The 25,290-nt window shown below is 34.3% G+C and overlaps 1 protein-coding gene across 1 annotated transcript; it reads left to right on the forward strand.

Moving 5' to 3' along the window:
* The first annotated feature begins 1,591 nt into the window (after positions 1-1,591).
* si:ch73-95l15.5 lies at positions 1,592-24,445 on the forward strand. Its single transcript, XM_688904.10, has 13 exons — positions 1,592-1,735; positions 2,224-2,262; positions 2,433-2,577; positions 4,233-4,423; positions 7,562-8,580; positions 10,089-10,241; positions 14,012-14,086; positions 14,165-14,281; positions 17,830-17,979; positions 20,723-20,890; positions 21,003-21,194; positions 23,104-23,295; positions 23,398-24,445. The coding sequence occupies exons 4-13, from the start codon at positions 4,249-4,251 to the stop codon at positions 23,500-23,502; spliced, it is 2,346 nt and encodes a 781-aa protein (XP_693996.4). The 5' UTR covers positions 1,592-1,735; positions 2,224-2,262; positions 2,433-2,577; positions 4,233-4,248; the 3' UTR covers positions 23,503-24,445.
* Positions 24,446-25,290: the final 845 nt, after the last annotated feature.

Here is a 25,290-nt window from a genome sequence, read left to right on the forward strand (position 1 = left end):
CGAAAAGCTCTGTGGAGATTTTTTTTTTCCTTTCACACATATTTTTGTTGCATGTTAGCAGACCACTGTAATCCACACGTGAGTCCACACACGAACTGTGCTCTCATTGTGGGGAAATGAAAACAAAACGTCTGTTTTGGCACATTTAAATACAGAACACCAGACGGACCATTTAGAAACAGGAGATTAATAATTATATGAACGAAAACTGTCCAACCCCCCCCCCCCCCCCTTTTTTTTTTTATAATTTACAGACAAAGACCACACTTTTTTCCATTGAATCTGGTCATGTTTCCATCCAAAAAAACTTCACATATGGGGTGTTACAATTTCCTTTTGAAAGAGAGACCTGATTTTGTAATTACATAAGAAAGGTTGTGATAAAAAAATAAAAAATAAATTTCCCACTGAAGTTTCCAAGGGGTGCAATGGCACAGAGGAAACTCCACCATAGCCTCTAAAAAGCATTATTACACCTTTAGGAATTGCATCCATTTCAATGGAAAATTCTTTCTTTCCCATTAAACAGATGTGCTGAAAACTCAATGGCGTCACTATACTGGCCAGCACAGATATCCAATGCTGGAATTTACACAAGGATCTAATCGCTGTGATGCAGCTCCAACATTTTCAGAAGAACAAATTTGCTCTAAACAACTCAAAAACAAACAATTTTCACTTGTTAGCCAAATATATGTGTCCCAGTGTTTTTAGCAACGTGGCACAAATGACTCAACATCTCAAAATTATGTTTTGGTGTTTCACAAAGCCGTCTTCTATCGGTTATGTTTCATTTAAAATGGCATACTGTCAAAAATGGGACAAATTAACTCATACAGGGGGCAAATTCTGGATTTGTAAATGCCAGGGGAAGCACTTTAGAACCACCTGAACTCCCCCTGGCTACGGGCCTGTTATTGATATCAATGTTGAAAATAATTGTGTGGGTAAATTGAGGAATTTAATTACAGAAGACAACCACGCTTCACTACTATTAAAAAGTGTGTTATTATTATTATTTCTATATTTTTTAATGAGTTTTAACTTTATTATTTACAAGAATGCATTAATTTAAAGAGATGGTAAATCATTTGATATTGCTTAAAAATAAATCTCAACCTATACAGTTCCTTTGCATTCAGAGAGTTAAAAACAAAGGACAACTTCCACAAAGCAACAAAACCTGTGTACCAGTAATAATTAACAAGTGAGAACTAAATCATTTGGAGGAGTTTTGAAAGATAAAGAAACACTGAATACTGGAGAACTGTTGATTAAAAAAACAACACAGGAATTAACTTTTAACAGAAGTCTAAAGTAAAATCTGTGTCAATATTAAAATGATTACTTGCATGACACTTGAGTATTGTTTTTTACTGCAAATACACAAACTATGCGCATTATTCTTCATATTCCTATATATACGACGCAAATATCTACTCGTATACATTGGATAACTCCTCGTCTGTAGAGGTAGTGTAATAGGCTACCTAATGCTGCGGTGCATGCGCGTGATTGTGCAAACAGCTGGAGCGCGCCACGCAGCTGCATGCTGAAACAGGTATTTATGATGACGTCAGCAAGGTAGAGCGGCGCGCGGCGGCTGCCACTCTGGTTTGTACGCGCGAGAGCTCGTGCTCGAGACCGTGGAAACACTTCCTGAGCTGCAGAAAGCGACTTTATCTCTGCGTTTGCGCTGGAAATGTGATATTTTCCTCTCTCTCATACTTATCAGGTCAGTGCACGGCTGTTTTGTAAAGTTGTTTAGTCTATGGGATCATGTTTTGTCCTCTGCGGTGTCATTTTGACATTTCGAAAGTCAAAAGTCAACTTCGCGTGGATTTTCCTCGGAAGTTTTTAGGCTGTGTGATACAGGACTGACAAGTCATATTAAATGAACAAACCGAGGAGAAAAACAGCGAGTTGCTTAGATTATTCATCGTGTTCAAAGTGTCCTGCCAACGCGTCACTTTATTTACATAATTTATTTAGCTGTGTTAGGCGCTCGCGCCAGTCTTTCATTGATTTGATTTAAAGAAACAGCTTAAAGATTAAAATTCTGCATGTTTTCCACTTACAAACTTTAATGTTTTACCTTTTTTTTCAAAAGCAGCTCTAATAGTCTAGTATACTCCATTAGTATGAGGGAAAATGTACTCCGGACAGTAGATATTTACTGTCTGTCACTCAATATCGTGCTTGACATTTCGTTTTGTGTGGCAGGTAAAACAGCAAGTCGTACAGGTTTGGAAAAATGATGATGTGAGTATTTGTGGGTGGACTGTGCACTTAAAGTCTTGAATGAAATATATCAGTTATCTAAAAAGAAGTAATCCATCATTTAGAGTAAACAATCCAATTTATAATTGTGTGTGTGTGTGTGTGTGTGTGTGTGTGTGTGTGTGTGTGTGTGTGTGTGTGTGTGTGTTTAGGGCACAAGGTCGATGTGTCCAGCCCATGTAAACACAGAGACTGTCAGTGGGGCAGAGTGAGCTGTTATTCTCTGGATCCACCCCAGCCAAAGGACAACATTGAACTACCAAGCAAGCAATACAACTGCTGGAAATATTAACTCAGGTGTGTAAAGTGGAAATGTATTGTACTAGAAACTCTACATTTAACCTTTTGATGAAAGTTTTATTATTTTCTTTCCACTTGACTTTTTAAACCATTTTATTCTTTATTATTATCGTTAATGTTAGGGCTGCACAATATATCGGTTCAGCATCGATATTTCAATGTAATCATTCTCTAGGTTTTTTTTAATTGGTAAAGTTTTTTCCTTTCTGCTGTCGCCACTGGCTTGCACAGTTCGGGACCTGTAGAGCTGCTGATGGATTGCTCTAAAGTGTTTAGACTCTCAGTATTGAATATTAAACCACACTCAACTGAGCTAAACTGAACTTAAACTCTGAAAACTGGACTGACACTGTTTTAATTTACTATAAAATTCTATGTGAAGCTGCTTTGACATAATCTACATTGTAAAAGCGCTTTAGAAATAAAGGTGAACTGAATTGAATCGTTCGCAAAAGTCATATCGCAGGATATACGCAATGTGGAGTTTGTATTAGAATTTACCATTTGCATGTGTTTTTGATGCCTGTGTTTGTATAATGATTTATTTAATGATAAAGTATTCAGATGTTAGAAATTGTAGCAATTGTGACCTTAAATATGATTAAGTTTATTGAGTTATTTGTATGATACTTGATATTTGTATTATACTTGAATTCTGTTAGACCAAGGAAACGATATAACACTATTTCAATTGTTTTTTTTTCTTGATTTGTATTTATAGATAGTTATGCGTGAAATACAACTCATGCAAATACAAAAAAATGCACTGCAAATAGCACAAGCCACAACGAAAACGCATCAGAGGATGACAAAAAGTTTAAAGATTTGATAAAGATGCCAATAGTAAACATTAATTCATCATTCTTTGGCTAAACAAGTGCATGAAAATACTCACAACACATGCAAATACAGAAATGCACTGCAAATAGCACAGACAACAACAAAATGTGCTAGAGACCCCCAAAAATTGTATAGATTGTTTTTTAGATTTTGCAGCAGAATCATCCTAAATGATCTAACATTTATAAATAATTTTCAAATAGCGATATTCAAGTTATCTGGTGAAATTATATTCATATCCCAAAATTTATCGCATAATTAAAAAAAAAATTGCAATGTTAGATTTTTCCAATATCGCGCAGCCCTAATTATTTATATTAATATATATATTTTTTTTTTTAGTTTTATGTGTAAATTGTTTATTGTGAAAAAACAAACATTACATCAGTACAGATAGTTACATATTATCTTTTTCTTTTCTTTTTTTTTTACAAAAGAGAATAAAAAAATAATAACAAAAATATATATAATAAAAAAGTGAAATATTAATAATAGTAATAATAATAATGATGATGATAATAATAAAAGAGGAAAAGAAAAATGGAAATGAGTATTAAGTGTACAGAGAATTACAACCAAATATCACAATCAAATATTCAGATACATTGTCAATGTTGAAAGTAAATATTTACAATTAAACGGTATAAAATGGTATTAGATAAAACAAAAAAATTAAATCTATACGAAATAAATTAAAAGGGAGGGACTCAGGAGAGTGCATCTATTAAATGGAAGGCAATACCTTAAGAGAGTTAAAGTAAGTTATAAAACATTGACACTTTTAATATTTTTAATATTTATCCTTATTACAGCTCAGCTGCTGTATTTATGATGTCTACACGAGGTAAAATTGAAGGATGCCGCATCTGTGGGAGTGACCTGCAGGGTAATCAGCGGCGATGGTTGTATGCAAATCAGAACAGAAAGGGGGCACAAACTCAGACGCCGACAGACTTTTCCAGCAAGGCAAGCTTGCCCAGATCTGCACAAAGCAGCCCATGGGGTAAGAACAGCAAAGCATGCTTCTATCAACTTATATTTGCTTTAAAACTATTCTAAAAATGCTATGAAAGACCATGTACAAACTGCAGTAATTTGGTTGTCAATCTGCAGTTCTTTTTACAGTAACAACCAATAAACAAAAATGTAGATAGTGAAACTTCAGGTAGCCAAAATTCAGCCACACATGAGACAAATCAGACATCCGGGAGATGCATGCATATTCAAAATGACAGGAAACTACGTGTCATGCTTAGTTTCCTGTCATTTTGAATATGCATGCATCTCCTAGATGTCTGATTTGTCTCATGGGTGGCTGAGCAAATTCCAAAAATCATGGAATAAATTGATACGGTTAGTTCTAGGGGTTGGCCGTTTCACACTTGTTAAGAGTTTCCATTTCAAGAGTCTTGATTGGCTTCCTATAGAACAGAGATGCTTAAAGTAGGGCCCACAGGCCAAAGTTGCCCCTGTAACCTTTGATTTGGCCCACCATCCCATCTGGGAGAGTGAGAATGATGGAGAGGGGCGATTGCTTTTAACAAAGAGATTGTCATTTCTCATTTGGCGTAACCTTTTTAGCTAAAAAAAAAAAAAAACTGATATTAAATGTTTTAAATAAATGTTGTAAATCAATCTGCTTTTAAAAAAATGTAAATACTTTCACGCATAGAGGACTATACAGAGAACATCGGCAAGCAAATCAAGGGAAAAACTAGTGTAATTCTGTTAGAAATTATATTCGATTGTTTTTACTGTAATAAGTTTTTACTGTTATACTGTTAGTTAATATAAAGCAATGTTTTCTAGTCATTCATTAAATATTATTAAATAATTTAGGATATTACCCATGGCAACTATATTTACTTTCAGCCAAGTTTGGTTTTTGGCCCATCATAGGAAAAATTTTGGGTCACCCCTACTATAGAAAGTAGATTGGAAGACATTCAAATTAAAATGGTATCTAACATTATTAATAATAAAGCGCCCTCTTATTTAAATACCCTTTTATCAAGGGTAAACCAGCAACATTGTTATAGAACTAAAACTAGTCCTATGGATTTTACATTGTCGTTTTTAAACCACTTCTGGTTGTTGGTCTTTGAAATATTCTGGGGCAATGCTATGGCATAAACTGCTTGTGGATATTAAAAGTATTACAAATGTGGTGAGCTTCAATTTAAAATTTTAAAGCTGGCTCTTAAGCAGAATAGTATATGGATAGATTTTACAGTATGTTTTTGTTTTACAAACTTTATTTATATCCTTGACCGATTAAGTGTATTTGCTTATTTTTAAAGAGAAATAAAAAATATATATAATGTTTGAAGTAAACACATGGTTGCTGTCTTGAAAATTGTACGGCATCACAAGACATTAGATATGTGTTTACTTTGTGTTGCCAGATCTTGCTAAAAAACGCAAACAAGAACATGTCCACACAATGTTTCTTAGAAATAAATAAGCTACATATCAAAATACTGCAACCTTCCTGCTTTATTAACTTCATGAACTGAATTGCTTCAACAGTATTTACTGCAAAGCACTTTTCTAAACAAGCATCAAACAAGGTATATGTTTTGCATTGTATTGTTTTAGTTTTGGCTCACTATACGATTACTTTGGCCAAAAGTCAAGTCAAGGTTACCAACAGCTGTTTTCCACTATTGGGCTGATTGTTCTGTTTGCTTAAGCATCCCATTCCTTGCCGATCTGGTCTAGTCAGCATGTACTGTAAGTGGTCTGCGTACAGCAAAGCACACTTCTATCAACTGCTTTTATTCTACACATTTTGAAATGCTATTAAAGACCACGTACACACTGCAATAATTTGGTTATCAATCTGCAGTTCTTAAGTGGTGGAAAAGTGTGGTTCACTTGCAATTTCAGGATCACTTTTGGCCCGTTTCTACTAAGTGGCAAGGTACGGTACGGGTCACCTTTATCAGGCTTGCGTTTCCACTGCCAAAATTCATTCCATGTTCAAACCAGGGGGCTATTCCATAAACCAAGCTTACAGAAAAAGCCAGGCTTATTTTGGTAAGTCAGGTTTAATAATGGCGGATTCGGGTTTATAAATCAAATTTACGATAGTTCAAACTTAGTTACCCTGGCAACTTAAGCTGGAAAACTAGCCTGGTCTGAGGCAGGCTAACTTTCTTAAGTTAAGGCTAAGTCTTAAGTTTAAGCTTAATCAAAGTAATGTTAACATGCACCTGCCAGAATTGGATGCCATTTAAATTCACTTAACGATTTAACAACGTTTAATTCGGCTCATTGAAGTCAGGCTTTTGACTTTAATCCCCGCTTTTCGAAACCACTTTAATGAAATTGCCCCCAGTCCAAAAGGTGATGATAATAGTTGACACATGACAGTTGGTTTATGTTTTAAGTTGCTGAAACAATCATTTGCTCTGTTTTTTTTAACATGTCAGTCTCGAGTTTGTCTGTTTTTGAAAAGATTGGATGTCAAAAGCACTTCACTAATCAAGCACCTGCCATAATTATCAGCTCAGGAAGTTTATTATTTTAAATATATAAAGTGAAACGCACAAGCTTTAGACTTCCTTGTAAACAACAAGGGATACGGGGTAGATTCCGCTCATTTTTTTGGCTGTGTGTCTGTTCATTAAGCCAACGACAAGGTTTGTTTACGCTCGGGTTAACCATGGCTGGTTGTTATATGTATATATTATTATGGTGTAATGTCTGTGTATTTAAAAATGGTGCTTCTTTTGTTTTCATTCTCCTGGCTTGTACATGAGCTAGTTGCGTATCTCTGTAAACCAATAGCGTTCAGCTGCACGTCTTGCTACGCCTTTTGGTACCCTTTTGTTGTGCTAGGTACACTTTCAAAAGGGTACCCAAAAAATGGTACTGTTTGCTTTTGTTACCTTTTGACAGTGGAAACTGCCATAAAATCTTACTGAACTGTAGCATACTGTACCACTCATTGGAAATGGGCCATTTGTGTTCCATACTCATGGGGAAAGAACATTTTAAGTTTTAAAATCAAATAAAAAAAAATAAAAAAAAACATATTGCTGCACAATTTTTTTAATTACTGTGCTTTTCATGTTCGTCAAAGAGAATTTGGTTTAAAAAGTTGCACATTAATGACTTGTTGTTTTCTTATTTCTAGGTAGTACTCTCTCTCTCAGCTCATCCCATTCGCTATCACAATCTCGTGGCCTGCTAACCCCTACGAAAGGAATCGACTTGCTTTGTGTGCTGACACACATTTTGGATCAGCCTGTACCACGTGCAGATGGCCACGGGGAGTTTTTATGTGGCAAATGTGTGTCCGTTCTGGAACGAGTCTTCAAATTCGACACCGTCATCTCCAGAGTGCGAATGCTGTCAAGTGAGAGACTCCAGAAACTCACTCAGGAAAGGGATAAGATTAGGCGATGGGTACGAAGTATGTACGATCAACGCAACCCATCACCTTTCAGGAGCAAAGGGAGCTCCAGTGAGGATGAAAATGACAGGAAAGATTCTGCAGGAGAAGGATACAGAGAAATGCTCAAAGACAACATGGCCCTTTCAGAGTATGAATGGTGGTCCGAGAAAGCTGAGGCGTGTCCCTATTACAGGAGAACAGGAAAACGCTGTCAAAAAGGAAAGAAGTGTGAGGGTTGTGACTCCTTGAGAGTGTCCGACTCAGACTATGAGTCTGTTTGTGGCATTCCACGTCACTTGCCTGAACAAGCCTTCGCGACACTGGGCCTTTCCAGAGAGAAATCCTGCAGCATGCCTCTTCATTGGTCGAGGGTGCCATCTGTCAGGTCAAGCCCCGCCTCACTGTCCGGCTCCTGTCATTCTTTGCGATCTCGCACTGCCTCCATCCAATCACTGGACTCTCTCGACGGCGCTGATCCGTTCGATTGGCCAGAGGATAATTTTGCCATTATTGACGCTGTTTTCAAAAAGTTGAGGGGGATGGAAGGAAAGCCAGTCCAGTCACCAGCTGGAAGTCGCATTCCTGTGTTGAACAGAGGAGACGTTGTGAACGGAAAAGATGAAGTGGGGTCGAAAACGGGGTTAGTGAGGGTCCTGAATTTTGGAGAGGGGGAAAATGGGACTGAGAATGAGTTTGAAGAAGAGAATGACGACATCCTGACTGAGCTAAAAGATGACTTTGTGCCACTGCAAAGAGAAGTAAGAGCTGTTGGATTAATTTAGCCTTAGCTTTTTTAACGCTGCACTTATTATTTGGAAGTAGGCTCGTTTTACAACTTGCCTAGAGTTAAACAGTTGAGTTTTACTATTGTTGAATTTATGGTAGTGACGATACTGGAATTCGGTACCAATTGATACTGGAATTTTAAAAACATCCATTTCCCGCTAAAATTTAAGCAATGTTGAGCACGTTCTCAAACACTGCTGATTTTAGAGCCCCAATTTATCAGCGGCTCACATTTAAGCTTATAGACAAACCAGCTGATTGACGTGACTTTAAAATGCTCCAGTGTCCCTGTATCTGTAGTTACACTGCGTAAACAGTAATGAGTTCCATGAACTGATGACCTTTACAGCCAATCGCAGTCAAATCTTTTGAACACAATGGCAAATCAGCTGTGTTTAAGAACATGCTCAACAGCGCTCAAATTTAAGCGAGAAATGAATGATTTTTAAATTTCATTATCGATTGGTGCAGAATTCTAGTATTGTGACAACTGTAGTTGAATCCATTCAATTAATCTTTGGGTTTGACAGGAGCACTTTTAGCTTAGCTTAGCATAGATCATTGAATTAGATTAGACCATTAGCATCTCACTCAAAAATGAGTTTTAATAATTTTCCTATTTAAAGCTTGACTCTTCTATAATTTAGATTATGAACTAAAACTATTGGCTATTTAAGGTTATTTTCTAGGGCAATAAGAATAGGAACTATACTCTTAGTCTGGCATAATAATCAAGGAACTTTGCCGCCGTACCATGGCTGCAGCAGGCGCAACAATTTTACATAGCACTGTTACTTGATTACCTAACTGAGGACTTTTTTAAAGCGTTGCATAATTTCATTGCACCTGCTTCATCCATGGTACATTTATGATTTCCCTCGTGCTAATATTTGGGGTAATGTTACTTTTGGTTGTGTGATATAACTTGGCTCTAATGTGTTTTTTTTAAATAGCTTGAATTATAGGGACATCTTAACTACATTTTAATGGGCTTCATCATGTAGTGAGTGCTTTTTGAATCATTTATTTGAGCACTTTGCAAAGTGTGTAACAATGTAAGATCACACATTGTCAAAGTAATGATGATTTTAAATTAGATGACATATATGAGTGTGCTTAAATGTGATTACAGCAGCAAAGTTCCTTGATTTTTACATTGGAACGAGGGTATAGTTCATAAATACATATCTGCCTACAGAATAGCAACCTTTATTTTTCGTTGGTCTTAGTACACAATATAACTACAGAAGTGTCAAGCTTTGTATATATCAAAATTACAATTTTAGAGATGCTACCAGTCTTAATCAATTCACTCATGTTAAGCTAAGCTAACAGTGCTCCTGTCAGACAGAAAGATTGGCTGAATAGATTCAAAAATGGTTTACTCTAGGTGACTTAAAAATGAGCCAATTTCAAAAAAAAAAAAAGAAAAAAAAAGTGTTCTTTTTAAAAACATTGCTAATTTGATCACTCTTTTTAGTCGTCCTCTAATAGGGTGCACGTTGCTGTGAAGCAATTGCGAGAACAACTTGTTCAGGCTCAGGCTCGCATCAGAACTCTTGAGGCACAGCTCAGAGATGCCAACAAAACAACAACCGATGCTTCTGCCAAGCAGTTGAAGTCTCCGCAAGCGGTGAGTAAGAAATGATAATTATTAAATTGGATGGGTGTTTAAAATTAACGTGTGTGTGCATTCACAGACTAGCAAAGCCCATCTGTGGCACACCCTCTCCTTAGCTTTTTGTTGACTTTTGCAGATGATGTCTCGTATAGGGCATAGAGGTGTGTGGATAATTTTAAAAAGATAGAGAGGTGTACACGCACACACACACACACACACACACACACACACACACACACACACACACAAACTTGCACACACCTCCTCCAGGAATCTTCCCAGACCAGAGGAGATTGCCCTAGGGTGTAGGTGGAATTTCTTTCATAACAGGCTTTTCGAGAATCTGTCTGCGGACTGCAAGACGGGGGCATAATACGAAGGGGAACAGAACTTGGAAACAGAACTTGTAGTAGAGGCGTAACTTGAAGCTATGGAGAATGTCCAAATGTCAAAACTATGTTCTCAGCAAGATGGTGCTGTACCCATCAGTTATAAACGTCTATACCTACTCCACACCTAAACCCAACTATCACCGTTATTAACGTCTTCTACTACCCCAAACCTAACACCAACCATCACCGTTATTAACGTCTACACCTTTCCTAAACCTAAACCCAAACATCACAGTTATTAACGTATAGCTTCATGTTGCTGAGGCTTTTAAACTTGACACACTCATCATTGTACTTTTATTTGCAACCACTGGGGACGACACGGAGTATGCTAACTGTCGTGACAAAGCGGACTAAGTCATTAGTGAGCGGAGTTGCTAAATGAATGAATATAATAATATATCAAATGAATTGGTTGTGGATAAATTTGGAGAAAACTCATAAAAACCTTTGGTGAGAATGTTTTCTGGAAAGTATGTCTGCCATCTTACCAACCACATCTCGATGTGACATCTTGCATGGTTCAATGGGATCTCGATAACTGCAAGTTAGTCCTCTAACTTACTACAAGTTACACCTTTCATATTACATCGCTGTCTTGCAGTCTGCAGACAGATACACTTGGGCTTTTCAGCTGCTGTATTTCGATGTGCTTTTCTCCCTATTGGTCATTGTAATGTATTAAATGTATGATGCTTTCTGTCAAATAGATTAATAATGAATTCATGTGTCAACCCAGACAAGTATTTAAACAGTTAAGACAACTGCTATAAACATTTCAAGGCATTAGATTAGGGCTGGCCAATTAATTGAAAGGTAATTGAAATCAACATTAAGAACCTATAATAGATCTCTTTTTTTTTAGGTTTATTATTATTATTATTATTATTATCATTATTATTATTATTATCATTATTATTATTATTATCATCATTATTATTATTATTATTATTATTATTATTATTATTAAATGACTTCCCTACCGTGTATGGAGTCACATATTTTACGCTATTTACTTTGCACTACAGTGACGATGGTTGAGAAGCCTTGAGACGGCATATTTTCCATTACGTTAATTATTTACAATAAAATATTAGATTGTAGAAGATGCAAGAAATGCAATGTTTAAAATATTATTTACAGGAAATACAAGAGTAATTTTATTTAGAAGAGATGCTGCTATTTTCTACTTTTAAAATGAAAATCATTAAAATTTGTGTTCAAAAGTGCAAGGTATTTATTTTCACTTACTAAAATAAATTGACTGTGGGTTTTAGACAATGTGTCTTAATTTCAGTTGTTCAACATTGATGTTCAATAAATGATCATAGATAGTAGATAGTGTGTTTTCTTTTAATTATTTTAAAATCAAGTCAAATAAAAAATCTCTCACTTGTAATATTCAATTCAAGTTTATTTGTATAGTGCTCAATACAATAATTATTGTTTCAAAGCAGCTTTACATTACAATGAAAATCAGGAAAGTTAGGTTATCATTTAGCATAACTTTAACTTTTCAAAACTATTAGTTACTAGTTAATTAACATAATGCTAAAGTTATTGTATATAAGCATAGGTAACATGCTATTTAACCTGCATAGTTAAATTGTTAGCAACCCCTTGAATACAGAATGGTAAAAGCAAGTGTTTTGAAGGATGTTAGGAAAGTACAAAGTTTTAAAATGACAAATTAATATTTTGGAGCTGACCTTTGATATGTAAATAGAGATTTTTTTTTTTTAATTTCATCAAATAATTCTTTAATACTAAACATTTCCAAAGTGATTTAAGGCATTTTTTTTAAGAAAAAAACAAACAAACAAATAAATCAAGGCAAATTATTTTGTTTTTACTTTACACTCTTAATAATATACCAGAAATAGTTCTATTGTGGCATTACTGTTAAAACCCTGTTTTGGTTGTTTCTGCCACCTTCATGTGTAAAGATGTACAAGTCATGGTAGCTGCAAATTTACATTTTACACATGACCATGGAGCTTTAAATCTTCTTTAATCTACTTGAGAAAAAGTCACCTCTCGGATGGCCTGAAAGTGAGTAAATAAGCATTCAGTATTAACAGATATGATGCAACAGATTTATATATTTTACTGTGTGCAGCTTTGTGAACATATTTGCTGTACAAAACCTGTCAGTGAACTAATGAGGGCAAAAAAAATAAAAATAATCGTTAATAGTAATCAAGTTAAAATATTCAATTAATCAAGACCAATTAATTGAGACCAAACCGTCCAGCCCTGCAGTCGATAAAAGATTTGAACAAAGTACATTTATTTTAAAGAGTTACGTCAAAAACTATAAGTGTGCCATATATATCTTCTATTATAAAATCATAACTGTTTTAACAATGTGGGAGCATACATTGTCACTCACTTTGCCAAAAAGCTAACAAAAATGAGTCAAAAAGCACTCACTATATGATGAAGCCTATTACAGTGTTGTTAGAATGACACTGTAATTCAGGTTATGAATGCAAAAATATTCTAGTATAAAATACATGCTCTGTGGTAGCCAAAGGGGAGTAAAAAATATATTTATAACGATCATGATCAGAGTATGTTGTTCAGCTTTGCACTGACATTTTTTTGCAAAACTCAAAAAACCTCTTCAAAACGGACAGTTCTGTTAAAAAAAAAAAAACCTAAAGCATCATTTGACAACAAATTTGAAGTGTTATATAAAGAAATGACCTAATTCCCGTGAAATTAGATGCTAGTAAGAGTATTGTTCACTTTAAGGATATCTATGAGCTGGTGTGCTCCAAATCAGTGACAAATTTGTGTTTAAGATAGGACTGATTAAAAACATGTCACCTCATACATTAGTTTCTCATAAAGCTGACCAATCAAATGATCTCTAGTATGTGCCATGTCCCACCCCCTTTAAGATGCTTCTCATTTGCTTTTCATTTAATGTGCTTGAGCTCTAGCACTCTCAAAGGCAGAGCTGTGATAAAATTAAATTCTATTGGCTGTTTTTTTTTAAAGGGGAGGAGCTTCTCCATGTCCCGTCCTCTCTTCATGTTTCAGTTGAGATTACATCAAACACTGAATAGAGAGTGCACATTTCAAAGCACTTCACTGGAACTTTAAGTGTGACCAATGCGTCCAGATACAAAATAATAATCCTTGATTTTAAGATTTACAGAGAGCTGTAATTTCATAGCACTATTGCATGCTGGGTATGAGCTTGCAATTGAATGGTTGTTTTCTAGAGTGAGCTGATAGCAGTTATGTAACGCTAGCAGAATGCAGTCATAAGAGATCACAATGCCATGTAGTGTCCCTCAGGCATGACATGGAGTCATTTTGCTGGGAATAATGCCTGTTTGTGCAACTAATACCCATCCGATCTGATTTTTTGCTGCACAGACCATTCTGAAGAATAAGAATGACCTCATCGAGAGTCTCAGCCAATCACTGCACAGCCGAGAGAGCGTAATCCAGGTGAGTAGTGAATTCATGAACTCATTATGGTTTCAGGATAAACGTGATCGTCATGAATGTGTGCCGTCCACTCTTCAGGAATGCGTGACTTTGATCCAGAAGCTGTGTGCTGAGAAAGGGCTGGAATCAAAGGACACTGACAGACTCATCCAGAAACTGGCCGGTGCAGTGACTGATACACGCTCAGAACGTGAGGTGAGGAATGACTAAGTACTAATTCTACAATTATGCCATTATTTAGAAGTGAAGAGCCAATTTTCATTGTGACTCTATAATAAATAATAGATAGTAATAGCGATGCACTGTAATGAAAATTGAGGGACTGTAAATGCAGTGTCAAACCCATTGCTTGCAATTTGTTTGAATCACTACTGAGTCTAATGTGCTTACTATTGAAACACTGATATGGTGATTTCTCAAGCATTGTTACATTTCTTTAGGTTGTTCTATATCTTTCAACATGCGTTTTGATGTTCGTTCATGTTTATTTGGTGCTATTAGTCAAGAAAAACAAGATCATTGGCTCATGTGCACTTCATTATTCTGCCTCTTGAATTAGTGCTTTTAGAGCAAGTGTCACAATGTATAAAAGAGCAAAAATGTATTTATGAACCTTTGGAGACTTACTGTTTGGAAAAATGTCCGATTTATATAACAATTAAGAGGCAACTTAAATTTTTGGGTTTACTGGATTCGTTATGTGTATGTTTAAGTACATTTTAGAATAAAACAAAATATATTATTAAGGACAATAACATACTAAATAAAAACAAATCCTTTTGCAGTGCCCTAATTTTAATGTTATAAGACACCGTTTTTATCTGAAGAGTCTTTCAAGGAATTATTTTAAAATCTGAATCCTTCAAAAAATTTAGATTTAAGAAATAAAATAAAAAAACTTAAACCGTTAGATTATCTTATTTTCTGTTATGTTTATTGTTATTTATTTTGATAAACCTATGCATCATAGAAAAGCAGGTAACACTTTATAATAACTACACTTTGAATCATTTATTTAGCATTAGCAAATAGTAAATTCATTATCTGTTAAGCATTAATTCTATATTAATAGACGTTAGTAAGCAGTTTATAATTACAGATACAATTGCTTTGTTCTTGACTTATAAGCACATTTATAATGTGCTTAATGATTGTTTTCTTATGCTTCAATTATTTTTTTCATTAGTTAATAAAGTATTGCATAACTTACAAATCAGTTATTTGAGAGAAGTTGCTTGTGTTCAAATATTATTCTGAATAAGTTAGTAAATGATTAATAAACAACTCAAACAAACCTTAATATATCTTATTGTTCAGGCATATAATAATAGTTAATTGGTATGTTAAGAAATGTTTTTTAACTCTACTTCATCCAGTTGTGTGACCTAATCTAAAGTGAGGAGTATTTATGCTTTTATAAATCACTTATGAATGACAATTAAAGGCTCAGTTATATTCTAAACAGGGGGAAAAAGAAAATAAATAACTTTATTCATTTGAAGATACACAAATAAAACTGTATTAAATGAAAAATAAATCTTTCCAGCCTCATCTAAAATAAAATTACTGTACAGTTTGAACTTTGCTGTATAACATTGAAATGTTGCATCATATTGTTAAATTATTCTATTTTTGTTGTTGTATCAATTGTGTTATATTTTGATACTCCTGTTATTCAGCAATGATTAAACTTGACAGTAATTTTACTTTTTACACACGATTGCAAATTTGTATTATTCATTTGATACTGAGCCTTTAATTGTAATTTTTAAGGGATTTATAAAGTATAAATAGCCCTCACTTTGGATTAGGTCACAAAACTGGATGAAGTTAAGTTAATAAAGCATTAGTATTAGTAAATGACTGAATAAAACAATATGAATGTTGATTTGAATAGTTTATTAATCGTTTACTAACACATTCTCGATGATCTTAAAAACCTCCAACTACTCTTAAATACAAATGGTTTGTAAATAATGCAATCCTTAATTTAGTAATGAAAAATTAATCAGTTACAAAGTATGAAAATACAATCATTAAGCACATTTATAAATGTTGGAATAAGTCAAGAACAGAGCATTTGTATCTGCAATTATAAACTGCTTACTAACATCTATTAATATAGAATTAATGCTTAACAGATAATGAATTCACTATTTGCTAATGCTTAACAGATGATCCATAGTGTGTTGTTATTATAAAGTGTTACAGAAAGGGTTATTTATAAGCTTTTATTTTGATCAGTTTTTTATAATGAATTAGCCATTAAAGCCTATATGGAAATAAATTCAAAACTCTATTCTATTAAGGTCTGATACTGCGTTCTCTAAAAATGAATATAACCCTGAATAGATAGCACTTTATTCATTCATTCATTCATTCATTTTCTTGTCGGCTTAGTCCTTTTATTAATCTGGGGTCACCACAGAGGAATGAACCAATGTTCTGAATGTCTTTGGACTGTGGGGGGGAAACCGGAGCACCCAGAGGAAACCCACGTGAACGCTGGGAGAACACGCAAACTCCACACAGAAACGCCAACTGAGCCGAGGATCGACCCAGCGACCTTCTTGCTGTGAGGCGAACGTGCCACCCACTGCGTCGCCTAGCACTTTATTAATTTATTAAAATTATTATTTATTATAATTAAAAAACCTTTCAGTAATATATTCAAAAACATTTACATTTTATTACCGAGCGTTTTAAAATAGCAGAATTATTTTTATTTCAGTCAAATAATGAGCCATCATTTCAAGCATTTCTATAATATTTCTGGTTGTTTGCTTTGACCTTATACACAGTGTATATATAATCCTAACACTACTTAAAGGGGTAGTTCACCCAAAACTGAAAAATTGTCATCATTTACTCACCTTTCACTTGTCACAAACATGTTTAAGTTTTTCATCTGTTGAACAAAGATTTTCTAAAGAAGATTGGAAACCAGTAACTATTGACTTCTATAAACCATTTCGATGTGGCGATGTCTGGCCAATTAAAATTTCTTGCTTGTTGTCAAACTATTTCGTAACCGTAACAAGAGGCGATTTAATTAGATCTTAATGTTAAAACAGCCGTCATAACATTATTTATCAATATGTGAACCTTTTAGGATTCCTAGACAATATGGAAATTAAAAAGTGCAATACAGGACTTACATTAGGACCATTGTTATTGTTTACATCCCTCAAAATGGTCTATAGTACTTGTTTTATAGTCAATGTTTACAAGTTTCCAGCTTTCTTCAAAATATCTTTTAGGTTCAGCAGATTAAAAAGTGGTTCCAAACCTTTTAGTTTTGTGAGTGAATAGTGACAATTTTTATTTGGGCTGATCTATCCCTTTTAAAAAAAAAAATTATAATAATAAAACTGTAGTGATTGATATGGCCTGACATGAGTGACAAATCTCCAACAGTAAACTGATGCCTCATTCTGTTTATGAAGTGCTGACACAAAGGACAGATTATTTCCAAATGAGTGCTTTTGACACGTCCAGTCAGTGTAGACAGCCTCTATAGAGTTATGTCCGGTGTACACATGATAATAGAAGTGTAGCAAAAGTACACAAACCGAGCATACAGTGTAGCTCTGGCTAACACACCCAGTCACTGTGACTTTTGGCTGGGTCGCTCTCTATGTGGGATCATTCATTTGAGTACTAAAGAGCTTTTGTGTTTGTTTAGTTCTGGCAATTATGAATGCACATGCACATTATCCTTCATTTCTGTGTTTTTAAATCAGACGGTTTTGGAGGCTCAGCTGTCTGAGGCGAGCGAGAGAGAGAAAGCTCTGGAAAAACAACTGCAGGCCATTAAGGACGCCGGCAGAGAGCGAGACCGGGACTTTATTACACTCAACACTGTGCTCCAGTGTAACCAGGATGTTATTAACGTGAGTCAAACAAACACTGCTCTTATTCAACAGTACACACATTTGTTTACTTAAACATTTGGTTTGTGGTTGCTGCTGTTAAACAGGAGTATTGTACATGGGAAAGTAAACGAGGCATCGCTGTCACCTTATACAACAAAGAGAGCTCTCCAAGCGCTGTGTTTTTAATTTCGCATGTAGTTTAAAAAATTAGCTTCGTTTATCTGCTCTGGTTTTTAAGGCACTTTGACATGGCTCTGTAAATATACCCTAAACATCTCAGAACTCAAAACTTTCTCTTTAACCTTTAGCAGGCATCATAACTACCTGGTTGACCTTTTATCCATCGGATATCCTTATTATAGGTTGTCATAATATTTATCAGAATTGTGTCAGTATATAATTCAATCTAAGATGTGTGGCAATTTTTTTTTTCGCAAGTAATGCACGTTAAAGGGTTAAATCAAAAGCACCATGTATAGGAGGCAGGCTGCCAAAATGGCTAATTTCAGAGGTTTTGTCAGTATGATGTAACTGACAGAAAGTGATCAGTACCTGCTTTGACACTATTGGTTCTTTGGCCCTGTCCACTGATGAATGCATGTAGTAGGAGGAGGGTAAATGTGAAAGATGCAAACACAAGCTCTCTGAACAGAGAGCATTGCGAACAAATAATCTAGTAACATTCATACTGGAGTCTTGTACACTTGTTTGTTTTGAAGTGATATTACAACTGGATTAAGGGAACATTAACATACTGCATCTAAGGGTGCATTTACACTGCGAATCTTGATGGTCAATTCAGATTTTGTGACTATCCAATAAAAAAAATTAAATTTTATTTATATTTATATATATATATATATATATATATATATAAATATAAATATATATATATATATATATATATATATATATATATATATATATATATATAATATATATATATATATATATATATATATAATATATATATATATATATATATATATATATATATATATATATATAATATATAATATATACACACACACGCACACACACATATATATATATATATATATATATATATATATATATATATATATATATATATATATATATATATATATAGTTTTTTTTTTTTTTTCTGATGACCTGCTTGCATTGTCTTATAAAAGTAACTTGTATACAATTTGTCTGCATTTACACTGTACACTGCAAAGGCGCTATGACCAGGAAAAAAAGAAGCAGGTGGTGACTGACAGCTGATAATAAAAGAGCTCCCTTTTCTCCATTCCTGTTTTTAATGTGTTCACAGGGTTACATTTTTACAGTTTTTTTACTATCGTTTATGACAGAAAAGTTCTCATTTTGCCATCTTTTTTTAGTCTTGGCATTTTTTAACCAGTAGGCTCCTTAATGTAATGTGTAAATGGTGTGATTTATGCATGTGACGTATGCCACAGTTTTATATTGGATATGTGGTGTTGAGAGATGTTTCTCTCTCTCTCTCTCTCTCTTTAAAATGCTTAAAAACTTGTGCTGTATGACAATATAAAAGCTTTTTTAGTCCTCGTGTATGGGATTTAAGGTTTGGGACTCTGACGCTTTCATTTCAGAACAGACTTCAGCAGAGCTGACGTCATTCGCTACAGTTTTTAATAATAACCCAGATCCAATTCATATCGGATGAATTTCCAGGCCTGAATCTGATTTGCGTAAATCTGAGGCTATGTTAAAAAAAAATTTTCTGCTTATATGCACATGGGCCAAATCTGATATGTGCCACATGAGAGAAAAAATTTAATTGAGTCATGTGAACCAAGCAGTGTAAATGCAGCCTAAAAGAGTGAGGTGCATCACCTCCTCCACCAATGTTAACGCCACACATCTCCATTTGAAATGATAAACTAGTGCACGCAAAATGCATAATATGTGAAAGGCCTCTTAAACGGTCTGAAAACAGAACAAAGATCTGCAAACTAAATATGTTCCTTTGGTCCATTTGTGCAAGCACCCAAAAGTGAATGTTTTGTTATTTATCACTCACCCTCACGTCGATAAAGTCCCCGGAGACCTTTATTCATCATCACAACACAAATGAAAATACTTTAGATCAAATCCAAGAGTTCTAGGATCCTCCATATAAAGCAAGGTTCCCAAGACATATAAAGCCCAGAAAAGGAATCAAAAGTGTTCTTGAAGCTTCATATGATTACAGTTGAACCACTGGAAATGTTTTTACAATGTTTCTGCTTCCTTTTTTGGACTTTAAATGTCTCGAACCTTGTCGTTATGTAGGATGAGAGAGCTCTCTGATTTCATCTAAAGTATCTTCATTTGTGTTCTGAAGAAAAACTAAGGTCTTGGGATTCGATCAACATGAAGATGAGTAATTAAGACAGAATGTTCATTTTTGGTTGAACTAACCCTTTCAATGTGTAATCCAGAATTTTCTTTAAAAACATCCTGCCATCATCAGAACGCAGTGAATCTGAATGTGTTCTTCACAGTCCAGAATATCCAGTTTATTATTATTATTATTATTATTATTTTCTTTTTTAACATGAGGGGGAAATGCATTTGGGGCCAATTTAAAGGAAACTTCAAAATGAAGCCATTAAATGTAGCAGATTTTTAGATGCTGCTACAGGACAACTAGAGCAGTACAAATGATAGCGATGCAAATGGTAGAGCACAAACAACAGAGATTGTGCAAATGGCTGTTCACTGGTTTAAACTCTGCTTGATAAGAAAATCAATGTTTTGTGTCTTCAAATAGCACCAGCGTGTGGAGCTTGCGGAAAGAGATCGAGCTCAACAGGAGATGATGAAAGAATGGGAAGTGTGGAAAGAGCGAGATTCAGCCCTGACTGCACTGGTGCAGGACAACAAAGACTACATTTCCCAGTTAAAGGAGGCGCTTGAGAGTTCACGCAGAGACGTGCAGGTAGACATGCTGTTATCTCCCTCTGGAAGTCGGGATTGATTGTCATTGCAAAGTGCAGCTGATTTAGTTAATGTGTAATTCCAGCAGTCAACCGTCAACATTTTCCCCTTAGGCTCTCTCAGACTCTCTGATTGGACGGGGATTGGAAGGGGGAGGAGCAGAGACTGGACTGGTCAATCAGCTGCGAGAGAAAGATGTTCTGTTGGTTGAAAGTTTCAAAGATAGAGAAGAGCTCAGCACCACCATGTTGCAGGAGATCTCAAGACTGTCCTCTGCCTTGACCAAGGCTGAAAGCCTCATACTGGTAACTGCTGAACAGACATCTGTAAAATCTTAACAGAAAAAACAGAAAAGCAGTGGCACCACCTTGTGGTGCATACAGACATTGCCCTATCCAATATTGAAAACTGGTGATTAAACAAAATTAGTTTTTGCTAAAGTTTAAGCTAAAACTGTACCCTTTTATATAGTGATTAATTATTAATTATCATTTATTAATTATTACCTTTTTATTTAATAAAACACAACATTTAAACAAATGAAACACTTTTTTGTGAGACTCAAACTTTCTTGTTACAAAAATGTAAATGTTTTCAATATAAACACAGACTAGGGGTCCATTCTTCGTACCTCGCTTAAATGATCTAAGATGATTTGGCAGATCCTGGATCTTTTAATCTTGATAACTGATCTCTCGCTAATTTGGTTCTTCAAACAAGTTCGCGAATCAGATTAGAATGTCTGGATAAACTGATCTGAGATCGCTGCATGTGTTGTGAAGGACAGATCTATAGATCCTCGAAATCATGATCAGCAATGCAACGATTGGCTGACGGCACAGTAGCGTAATGACATCATCTGATTAATATTCAATTATCCATGTGAGCAAAATTACATCAAATTAGCAGTAAACGGTTTGTTAAATATGACACGCAATAACCTTCAACATTTGCTGTGAGCTGCAGGCTTTACACTTTCATGTGTCAAGAGTATTCATCATGTATTTCAATGCAAATCAGTGTATTTAGTTCAATATTTAGAGAAGATTTTCTTTATTATAGTAGCCATTTTTAATTGGTGTAAAAAAATAACTGGTTGTTTACAAAAGCATTTTCATATTGGTAAAGGCGTCTGCAACTTTTGTAAAGCATCAAATCACTGGCATATTAACTATCAAAACATGTTTATGACTGTATAAATGTATTATTGCTTTAAAAAAAAAGTCACATATTGTGCATTTTATACACTATTTGTACTAAAGCGATCAAAAAAGTTCATATCAATAAGTTTTCCTCTTTGCACCACCAGGTGGCAGTCTTTTTACTTTCATTTCGAGGGTGCAGATTGCTTAAGTTTTATTAATCTGTATAACTTTATTTATTTTATTAATGACTATAACTTTATATATAGTTAAAAATATGTACCATTTTCCCAAGTGTATATAACTACTGCTGTAAGAAAATATCAGAATTCGGTACATACTTTCTGTATTATCTTTGCTTGAACTGAGCCGATCTAATCCTGTTTATATGATTTGAACCTGCTCCCGATCAGGTTTGACCTAGCAGAACTGTTGCTATGACAACAACTCTCGGATCAGCTTTGAAGAACGAAACGATCCTGGATCATGTCAAATCGTCAATATCCAAATCCAGCTAACTGAGTAATCCACATACGAAGAACGGACCCCAGGTCTACACGATATTGGAAAAAACTGACATTGCGATATTTTGTTTTTCTGTGGTATATATTGCGATATGAATACAGTTTCACCAGATGCGTGATGAGATATAGATACATATATATATATATATATATATATATATATATATATATATATATATATATATATATATATATATATATATATACACACACACACACACACACACACACACACACACACACACAYATATATATATATATATATATATATATATATATATATATATATATATATATATATATATATATATAATTTTTTATTCATTAAGTTTTTAGTAACCAAGTCAAAATTTTAGTTTTATTTTTATTTTTTAAAGGTAAAATCCCCAGATTATTTGTACAAAATTCTGCGCTGAAATAGCAACAAAAAATATGGTTAAGACCAAAGATGATAAACTTTCTGAAGTATGCCCCATGAATCTGAATCAGTGTACACATTTAAAGTCCGTTTCCTCATTGTTTATCACTATGCATCCACACTCTTTCAGGAGCAAAGAGAAAATCACAAACAAGCCATCACTGCCCTGTCAGAGCAACTCAAAAACACACTCAAAGAGCTGAGAGAGAAAGCCAAGGAGAGGAAGGAGGCCGAACTGGGATGGAAGAAGGAAAATAAGGAGAGAGCGTTCGAGGAAGGAAAACTCAGAGACAATCTACAGAAGAGGGATCAACTCATAGAGGTCAGTCTTCTACCTATAATAGTAATAATATTATTATTTAAGCTTTTTAATATGGCTGGTTGTTATACAATCTGTGACTGTTTTTGGCCTTGCCCTTCATAGCAAGTTCTTCTGGAGCTAGAAGAGCGGGACGGTGTGTTGACGGAGCTACAACAAAACATCTCCAGTAAACTGGGACCCAAAACAGCCCTCAAACACACACTATGAGCATGTGATTGAACACACACTGTGAGTTTAGTCATACACTGAACTTCATAACTAATTAAATGAATATATTCTCTAGCAAATGGCACTATTTTCATGATAAAGTCTTACAATGTGCTGCACTAAACTAACAGAAATGAAGATCTGCAGCTCTGGTTCCGTTTCTGAGCAGATTATTGTATCTATTAGTTAAACTGACGGGAATTCTCTAGTTTAATTGAGGAGGTTTAGACACCAAATTTATGAATAATGACTTTCATGTTTTGACCAATTGCTCAACGTTTGAGGAGGTTGGGGGTGTATTATGATGTCTTCTTTTAGTTCATATGAATTTCCGACGGGTTCTTTAGTCATTTAGATTGAGCGCAGCAATAAAATGTTCTGATTACTACCCACACTTCCAGATTGCGCTTGCAATACTGAAATATTTAGACTTTATCATATTCAAACTTGCTTTATTTAGGCTAATAATAATTTTTCCATAGCTCAGAATCTTTACAGCATTTAAATATTATTAAATGAATAAATCGTTTTTATTATTTATGACCGCTAAATATGTGGAACGCTGCTTTTCTCTTATTGTTTCACTTGTCTTTTTTCTCTGTTATCTCATGGTTGTCTTGTATTTCTAAATGTTTTCTTGTTGATTTGTTTTGGATATGCAGTTATTCGGCCCCATCTGCAATGTGCTGTTTTTGTTCTATACTGTAGGCCTTTGTTTTTTTTCTTTTCACAATAGAAGGATTTACAGACTGTTTTAATCTTATTTTATTTGGGTATGCTGGATTCCCCACAACCTGCTGCATACCTCATAAATTACATTCAAAGATAAGTTTGTGTGGGTTCTCAGAGTTTTGTTGGAGCTTTTCTTTTATGTCGGAAATATTAAAGGTTCTTTCTCAAGGACTCAGGGGTGTAATTGACAATAAAGCCTCAAATATCTCGATGAGTGTAGTTTGTGATCATTACTTATGTTAGAAATCACTGGACACCATTGTGACTTTATTTAATAAATCTATCTGAAGGTAAATATATTTATAGACATCCTCTCTCTATAGGATTGTACTGATAAACCCTTGAAATGTCAATGGTTCTTATAAATATTTGTTATAAATAATTTTAGTATTTACTACAAAAAATATATAGTCAAATACACGAACATTATAAAAACATTTTGCATATACTTTTTAGTTTATTCAATGTAATAATACTTCATATTTAAAAAAAAAAATCCTACTAAGAGCAATTTATTTAATGACAGACTATTTAAAAATCACAGAATAAAATACATTTAGACTATAATAAAAATATAAAACATCAAATACATTTAAAATGCATCTTAGAGTATAGTAACAATGCTTCATATTTGCATCCACTTTTTTATGTGAATTGGAATCAGCGCACAGAAAAAGATTAATTTTAATCTTTAGTTTACAACTTCCCACTATCCTGTACTCATCTGTCGGCAAAGACTTTCTAATTATTTTAATTATATTTATTCTTTTTAGATTTTTTTTTTTAAGTCAGAATAAGTATTTTGCACCATGACAAAACAAAATTTTTTTTACCCATATTTTGACATTTTATTTTAGTTTTACATTAAAATAAACACCTTCAGTTTAATAAAGTTTCTGTGTATATCAAATAATTACTGAGCAATTCCATGCAAAAGTCAACCTTACCATGAAAAAATTTACTTTTTGCCAAGATATTGAAATCGTTTCTGCGTTTTTTGTGTACGCAAGTATTTCACAGTGCTTTAAAAATACTCAAAATGTCTGTCAATGTTTT

The sequence above is a fragment of the Danio rerio genome, chromosome 15, assembly GCF_049306965.1.
Source record: "Danio rerio strain Tuebingen ecotype United States chromosome 15, GRCz12tu, whole genome shotgun sequence".
In the NCBI taxonomy this organism is placed as follows: domain Eukaryota; kingdom Metazoa; phylum Chordata; class Actinopteri; order Cypriniformes; family Danionidae; genus Danio; species Danio rerio.

What these genes read in the sequence shown, in the direction of transcription:
- si:ch73-95l15.5 (XM_688904.10), top strand. Translation starts at nt 4,249, where the DNA reads ATGATGTCTACACGAGGTAAAATTGAAGGATGCCGCATCTGTGGGAGT. An exon ending in TGCACAAAGCAGCCCATGGG is followed by an intron (nt 4,424 to 7,561) that starts GTAAGAACAGCA and finishes TCTTATTTCTAG; the next exon opens with GTAGTACTCTCTCTCTCAGC. An exon ending in TTGTGCCACTGCAAAGAGAA is followed by an intron (nt 8,581 to 10,088) that starts GTAAGAGCTGTT and finishes CACTCTTTTTAG; the next exon opens with TCGTCCTCTAATAGGGTGCA.